The sequence below is a fragment of the Struthio camelus genome, chromosome 8, assembly GCF_040807025.1.
Source record: "Struthio camelus isolate bStrCam1 chromosome 8, bStrCam1.hap1, whole genome shotgun sequence".
NCBI lineage: Eukaryota > Metazoa > Chordata > Aves > Struthioniformes > Struthionidae > Struthio > Struthio camelus.
The window spans coordinates 12,420,767-12,429,089 of NC_090949.1; the positions used below are offsets into that span (position 1 = coordinate 12,420,767).

Below are 8,323 nucleotides of genomic sequence, written 5' to 3' on the forward strand. Positions count from 1 at the left end.
TACAAATCCATCATTTTTTGTATTGCTGAGTACTTTATAACAAGAACTGTTTTCAGTTGTTTCATTTCCAGTCGTTCCAAGTGTTTTCACTTTCACTCTCTCACTCACTGCTCCTCTTTGGGAATGGTACCGAGCAGTACTACTACCTCTCGATAACCATATCCCTCTTTGCTTTCCAGTGCTGGTGTTGGGCGCACTGGAACATATATTGGAATTGATGCAATGCTGGAGGGGCTCGATACCGAAGGCAGAGTGGATGTTTATGGCTATGTTGTGAAGCTGCGTCGACAGCGATGCCTCATGGTTCAAGTAGAGGTATCTCACTACAATCCATTTCAGTTAAAACTCAATTTCATTAGTGCTTCGTCAGTATTTCCTGAGAAAAAGTGCTCTTGTCAGTCTTGGGGGATGCTAAAGTTCAGCTGAAGCTGTTTAGAGAAAATACAGTTCTGAAAAGATATTAAGAGAGAGAAAAACTTCCAACAAAGTTTTTCAGCTTTAGAAACTTCAACATTTTAAACTCAGACTTTAGAAAAAGAAGGTAAAAGCATTTTAGATTCGGTAGTCCAGCTTTAGGCATGCAACTCAGATGCAAAGGGGCAAAGTTGAACTTGCACAGTCAAACAATTTTCATATTGTAAATGTTGTGTGGGATTTTCAGTTGAGTTGAGAATACAGTAAAAGTCATGGACTGATGAAATGTATGCTTTTAACTTATTTAGGCATCTTAAAGATCTTTCAGATCTTAATTACATATTTCTTAAACAACATTACATTTATCTGCAGAACACCTTTCAGCCAACATACCCCGTTTGCTTCAAAATGTTTAATTAATAGGAAGCCACTATGATTTTTAATATTTGTATTTAATGCCACTTTAATGTTAAATATTATTGCCACTAATATCATCATGTGAGTAATAACTTCTTACAATGGTTTTAAAAAGTGGTATGTTTTTTTCTTTTTGCTCACTAATAATAACTTCACTTTTAAACTGTTAAAATGGGAAACACCAGTCACAATACATCCTCATCCATCAAGCACTGGTGGAATATAATCAGTATGGAGAAACCGAGGTCGCTCTCTCAGAACTGCATGCCTGCCTTACAAATCTGAAAAGGAAAGATCCTCCGAGTGATCCTTCTTTGCTGGAGGCAGAATTTCAGGTAAATATAACAGTGCATTAGCTCTTCACTGGCTTAAATTAGAAATTGCCTTGCACAGTAGTCACGAGGAAGAGACACCATACATAACGCATCACTTCTGTGCTAATTTATTTCTCTAGCACAGATGGAATTTCTTCACCTTCATGAAGAAACCTGTAAAGTAATGAAATTGCATTTCTGCTTTTGATATTAATATTTTTCATAAAGTTTAGGGGAACAGAATGATTACTTGTGTCTATGTGCATGATTTCTTGTGGCACTATATATGGTACAGTGAGCATTTTTAAACTGTAGTCCAGATGTGACCAAAGTTTATAGAATTAAAATAAGAAGTGAGGCACTGGGCAATGAAGACAGGTTACGGCTGTCCAGAGGGGACCATGATCCCATGAACCATTTTTATCAAGCATAATCCCAAACATCCTATTTCTTTAGAGGTTGCCCTTCTATAAGGGATGGCGGACACAGAACACTGGGAATCGAGAGGAGAACAAAAGCAAAAACAGGAATGCCAACACAATTCCATGTGAGTATTTTCCATGAACCTTTCTGTTATTTTCTCTGTTATCTTGAAAGAAAACCTATTAAATTTTGAATAAATTAAGACAGCAGATTACCTTATTGAGATACATTTCTGATTTGTTCATTCTCTCAACATTGTAAAACTAGAAACTTATAATGTTTTAAAAAAGAAAATAAGATTAACATATGAATTCTTAAGAGTGTTTAATTTTATTTCCAATGAAGTGGACTTGGCTCAGCAGCCTTTTGTTGACGGACTGACTTTTTCCTATCAGCAGTTTCCATCACTAGCAGAAAACTGCTCTGTCTTTGGTGAAAATAAAGAACTAGAACTTAGTGACACTGTCACTAAGAAAAACTTTGTTCACTATATGGATACAGTGCACCCCAAAATGCCTGTGGTTCACTTGGGCATTGTGTTAGGAGAAGAGAGGAGGCCTGGTGAGTGGGAACCTGGAGGAGACTTTCTCAACTCCACGAACTTCTCCCAGGTTGGCTTTTGACATTACCCAATGTGGAGGAGCCCTCAGCCCTCACCTAGCAGATCCTCATGCCTTTGGTGTTCTCCCAGTAAGGATACTGCTGCCTGAGACTTGGTCTTGGCATGTGTTGCAAGAGTTTTGCAGAATCAGTCCTCAGTTCCCTGACTCCCTTCTCTTGATGAGAGAATAAAAAAAGGCTGAATATCTGGTAGCATGACTCCAGTGCACAAACTGATGCAATCCAGGGTGAATGGACAAAATAGATTGCCTTTCCTCTGCTCCCTGAGCAAAGCAACTAAACTGCAAGGAAACCCAGACCACTATGTGTGTGGCCATATTCACCCAGTAATAAAAACAGCACTTGGGATTCCCTTGAGAAGGCAGGAGGGTAATGACACAAGGAGGGGACAGCCACCCTCAAACGCTATACCTGACCAGCAGTGCTGCATCGTGGTGACACTTTGTCTTATGCAGATGACTTTAATCGAGTGCCAATCAGGCATGAAGAGGAACAAAGTAAGGAGAGCGAACATGACTCAGATGATTCCTCAGATGGGGACAGCGATTGTGAGGATTCAAGCAGATACATCAATGCTTCCTTCATAACTGTACGTATTTAGAGGATGCACTGTAAGTATCTCACAAGCTTGCAACTAAAACTTGCTGATAACTATATGCCAGCCTGTGCCTTTATTCTCTTCTATTCTGTTGCTGGCTTCACAAGTAGAATCGCGTTAACCTGGATAGGGAAGGACGATCTGACATTTGACTGTCAAACCCCTTTATAGTTTTAATCATCAAAATCTTCAAAATTTTGGTGCAGGAGTAAGGTGGAGCTTTTTCCCTTACATAGTCATAGACTATGCAATCTCAAAAAGTGATAACAAACACAGAAAAGTGTTTTTTTGTTTCTTATATTTAAAATCACTGAATTTCAGCTGGCCTTGGAGTAGCCTATTTTTCTATGAGAGGGCATTTGCCTATGTACAAATTGATCCATATTAATATTTTCACTGCGAGTTAGACATGAGTATAGTGATTTGCATGTATAGAACTGTACTAGTGAAAACTGAGACCAGGAGTTTTTTGGTATAATATTTACTTCTAGAAGAAGGAGAGCAGCTACTGCCCCTAATGAAGATAATTGCTTATGAAATTATCAGATAAATTATAGTTATCGAAATTCTTTAAAATGAAGCAGGATTAGGATGTCTGTTCAGAGTAAATGTATTTTTACTTTTGGGTGGTTCAGTGTGAACTGACTGGCTCATAAACTCTGTTGTATGGGATAAACTTAATTTGTTAGCAGACCAGTAACAGCTGTGCAGAATTAAATCCTTGCTTTAACCCTTAAAAACATGATCTGTATGTAATGGTAGGCTGAGGTCTCACCCACTGCAGCATGGGTATGTCCTGGTGTCATTCTAGAGTAATGTTTTTTAGGAGGATTCAGTTTAATGTTGTTTGACTCTTATTGTTCCTGCAAGATCATTGCCTGCTATGACAGGCATGTTTTTCTCTATAAACAAGACAGATTATTAGTTTATTTCACTAGATAGTCTTTACATGACAATGACTTCTATTACAGGAAAATAGCATTTTGGATGAATTTAAGGAAAAAAAAAATTTAAATTTCTTTTGTAGGGCTATTGGGGTCCAAAAGCCATGATTGCAACTCAAGGACCACTGCAGGAAACGGTTGCTGACTTCTGGCAAATGGTCTTCCAAAGAAAAGTCAAAGTCATTGTTATGCTGACAGAGCTGAAAGAAGGAGATCAGGTGAGGAAGGCATCGTCTTCATGCTGACACCTTAAGGGTCCTCTGTGTGCAAAGAAAACACTCAACTGCACTCTTTTATTCTTATTAAAGTCTTTTATCTAAAAAGGAATTTTCTAATATAATTTGTTCTATTATTTACCTTCTTAATTTACCTTCTACTGAATCTCTGAGGAAAAGAGTTGCTTGATGAGGTATTTTTGAATACAGTGAAACTCCCACTACTTTAAGTGAATGCGTTCTGTAAGTGCATGCAGAAAGTAATATAAAAGCAGATTTGAAGAGCACTGACTTTTATGTATTTTAGGAACTCTGTGCGCAATACTGGGGAGAAGGAAAAGAAACATATGATGGCATAGAAGTACAAATGACAGATGTTAACAGTTGCCCTAGCTATACCATACGTGCATTTGATGTTACACATCTGAAGGTAAAAGTTTTTTTTGAAAATTACAAAAAGAAATTTTACATTTCTAAGAAACTTAGCCCAGACTAAAGAAAGATAAGGGATAGTTCCCACCGCACTTACCTCCTGCTCTAAGAAATTGAAGTATTTTTTTGTTTCAGACCAGCAGCTAATCATGATATATGGTATAAGTTAACTTAGATTTCCAGTTTAGTGATTTACTGAAATGGTGGTAGAGGACTCTAAGGAGGTGAGCTCTCTTTTGTACTTTGAGCAAAGCTTCGATGTCTACCGATCTCATGTTCACAGAAAGGCAGAATTTACATCACTGTGTAGTTCCTCAAGAATATAAGTTTTATTTTGTAAATCACCTACAATAGATGTACTATGTGAATCTTTGCTGTTAGTCTGAACATTGATTACGTCTCCACTGCTGTTTTGCAGAGGAAAGAAACACAGAAGGTGTATCAGTATCAGTACCACAAGTGGAGTGGCTTGGATATTCCTGAAAACCCCAAAGACTTAGTCAACATGATTCTAAACCTTAAACAAAAAGTTCCAACCAGATCAGGCTCCAACGACAACAGAGGCAACCGCAGTGTCCCAATTGTCGTCCACTGTCGGTGGGTATGCGTTCAGTGCATGTCCTAACCTAGTTCTAAGTTCTAAATATATTTAGCAACTGCATTTTGGTAATTCCTGCCTTTTCCCAAAAGCCTTTGTATGTGCCTGTAGACTCAGCTCTCCCTAGAAAATTTCTTGAACGGATCAAAATTGACCTTTTTGATTGCAGTACTGAAAAGTGAGCCCACTTCTCTTTGGCAAGAGTGGGAGTGCAGTAGGACATCAGAGCTAGTTGCTCTTGCCTAGTACATGTATTGTGAGAAGAAATGCCAGGTCAGAGCGCTTTGTAGCGTACTTCTAATAAGGATCTGGCAGAGCTTTTATCTCATCTCTCACTCCAGTGCAGAAATCTACTTTTTTAGGACCATATTTCCAGGCACAGCCATGCATACCATCTAAAATGGAATAATCTTGGCTAACAGTGCTAAGACCATAAAACTAAAGTTTCTAATTTCTCTCTTCCCCCTTAAATGGTCACATGAGATCCAGGTAGAATTTACATAAAGTAGCTATGCCTTGTTTGCACCCTGCAGATACTTTTAGTTGTAACAATTTCAGTCCAGTTAAAAATGTTTTGGGAATAGAATTCATTATACAATCTTTGAAATAAATCTAACACTTAGTCACACATCTTGCTAATTTTTACATTTTAAAAATATGTATCTTCTAGTGATGGATCCCAGCAAACTGGTGTATTTTGTGCTTTAATGACCCTCTTGGAAAGTGCAGAAGTAGAAGAAGTAATAGATGTTTTCCAAGTAGTAAAAGCTCTTCGTCGCACCAGGCCGGGAGTGGTCTCCACCTTTGTAAGTAAATCTTACGAATTACAAGGACAAGCTAAGAGATTACTTAGCACAGTCGGGAATATCTTCATACCTCATGCACCATTTCTGTGTAGGGAACTCTAATTATAATGTGGACATTCACAGCCTTTCATCAGTACTTAGGAATTGGCCATTATCGATGAGAATGAAGGAATCTGTGAGATGTGCAGAGCTGCAATTCTGTAATATTTTTGTGGAAGGATACATGTTGTAAAATTATAAATTGAATCAGTTAAGGTTTCTGCAGTTGCTTAGGGGACTGACATACCCAGTGCCCCTTAACTTCTGCAGAGCTGAAAGCCTAATTCATTTGGCAGCTTAGGAGCCATCAATTTATTTGATTGCAAAACGCTGCTTCTCTGTGGCGTACGCTGTGATTTACCATCCAACAAACCAACTAGGTTTGATCAATGTGGGGCAAATTAGTAGAGGACTGTCCCTGAGTCCTTACAATATAAGCTGACTACAGCTTAGATACTCTGAAAAACATATTTTTGGTACTTTGCCTTCTAAACCAAGAGGTACTTAGTGACTCTTAATTGAGAACGTCTGATATAAGCAGTTACAGAGGCATTACATAAATGTGAAATTAGAATTAAACCATAGAACCAACACCCTGTAGGCCAAAAGCTGTGGAAGCCAATTCATATGTGATTCTCCATGCTCAACTAAATGCAGCATTTCCAAGATTTAATAAAAGCAAGAAAGAAACTGCTCATTCTCAGATACTGGACATTGCATTCATCCTAATCTCTTCTCTTTTTTTTTAATATTAGGAACATTATCAATTTCTGTATGATACCATTGCCAGCATCTTCCCTGCACAGAATGGACAAATAAAGAAGAACAGCCAGCAGGAAGATAAAGCTGCATTTGGCAATGAAGTAGAAAAAAAAGATCAGGAAGCTGATTTGATCACTATTGATCTTACCCCTTCAATGCCAGAGGGAAATGGGGCTTCTGAAGCATGTGAAGATTCTAAAGCTGCAGATATCACTAAAGAAACAGAAAGCTCTACAAATGGTCCCACAACTCCAGTTTTAACTTAGAGGCTATATTAAAAATATGCATGTGTTGATTGTCATGTGCAAAAAATATTAAACAAAATAGGAAGAATGTGAAATCTTCTTCTTCCTACCATTTTTGGAAAGTATTTACTATTATATCAGTTTTTCAAAGGTACAGATTTGAGACAATACTTGAAAGTAGAGAATGACAGAGAACTGTGAACATTTTTTTTTTGTGTAGATTTGCATTTAATACTTCAAAAAAATGTTTTCACTATTTTATACTTTTAAAAATATGTACAGTGTAATACTATGTTTTCATGTTGAGCAGTGGGAAGGATTTCTTTTTTCACTTTTGTAATAAGGAGGAAAAAAAAAGAACTCAGAACACCAAATTTAGTGTGTTGCAAATACAGGTCTGTCTTCAAAACTACTAGCAAGTAAATTAACCTAACGGGCAAGAGTATATACTAGAATTTCAGGAATGCCTAGCAAGCGCTGCTTTCATCAAATTCTGTGGAACTTGTATAACTTTGCCAAGCAATCTTAAATGCTTATCATTTACACTGTGTATCAATTCCAAGGAAGTCAGACTTATTGAGCATCTGGCCCTTCATCCTTTGAAATCAACGTGGAATATAAGCTTTGCGTTTTTCTAACTTGCCTCAAGATGTCCTTATTGCTCCACATAAATTCATCTGAGATCTCACTATTAGACTCAAAGAAGAAAGTCTGGAGACTGGCATGCTGAATGATTGCAAAAATTCTGATAGAAAATGCATTGAGTAGACTTTGAGAGCTTGAAATACTGTGCGCTGGCACATCTGTTTCTTATATTCTGTAATTTAAAAAGAGTACTTTCCTGAAACTGTCTGTGCATTGAGAAGTCTTGTGCAACTTACAGTGTGTGCTTTTTTTCCTTCAAACATTGTAGATTTTAGAGAGTTGGGGTTTTTTTTTTTTTTTGAATGATGAGGTTTTGTATGTTACTATTGTGATAATTTTACTATTTCCTGCTGGATTTTAGCTTATCATTTTTAAAATAAACAAAAAGGATAATAGTTGAAACAGTGGAAATTATTTTGTTCTTCTGGACTGTGTAAACTTTTTTTCTAAATGCACAAAATCCTGTGATAGCCAATGCATGATGTTTTCAGTAGAAAAACACACTATTTAATTTTTATAAAACTGTGTGTAGTAACTGTTATAATCCTGTCATTACAGATGAAAATACTTATTCTTCTGTTCCTTGAAGTCATTAGAAGTACAGTCACTGAACAGACTTAGGGCTTCTAACTTACCACTGCATATTCCTAATCTCTCTTTACAAAATATAGCTGAAAGTATTTAGAGAGCCCTGTAAACAACATTTATAGACACAGTTGATTAAAACATTAACTTAATTTTGGAGTTGACCTAGACCCAATGTTTTATTCACACCTACAGCACAGTTAAGCGCTTCCTCAGCTGTTGTGCTTGGCTAAGTGGCACCAAACACACCCCCAGGCTGCTGGAC

At 37.2% G+C, this 8,323-nt stretch overlaps 1 protein-coding gene across 9 annotated transcripts in view; it reads left to right on the forward strand.

Moving 5' to 3' along the window:
• Positions 1–7,875, forward strand: part of PTPRC (protein tyrosine phosphatase receptor type C) — a 70,238-nt gene extending 62,363 nt beyond the window's left edge. For all 9 annotated transcript variants that reach the window (XM_068952113.1, XM_068952115.1, XM_068952116.1 and 6 more), the window contains 9 exons: positions 180–315; positions 1,017–1,166; positions 1,602–1,692; positions 2,645–2,778; positions 3,815–3,949; positions 4,254–4,376; positions 4,797–4,975; positions 5,647–5,782; positions 6,577–7,875. In XM_068952113.1, the coding sequence (XP_068808214.1) occupies positions 180–315; positions 1,017–1,166; positions 1,602–1,692; positions 2,645–2,778; positions 3,815–3,949; positions 4,254–4,376; positions 4,797–4,975; positions 5,647–5,782; positions 6,577–6,849 (1,357 nt within the window). In that variant the 3' untranslated portion in view covers positions 6,850–7,875. The remainder of the gene's footprint in view (positions 1–179; positions 316–1,016; positions 1,167–1,601; positions 1,693–2,644; positions 2,779–3,814; positions 3,950–4,253; positions 4,377–4,796; positions 4,976–5,646; positions 5,783–6,576) is intronic.
• Positions 7,876–8,323: the final 448 nt, after the last annotated feature.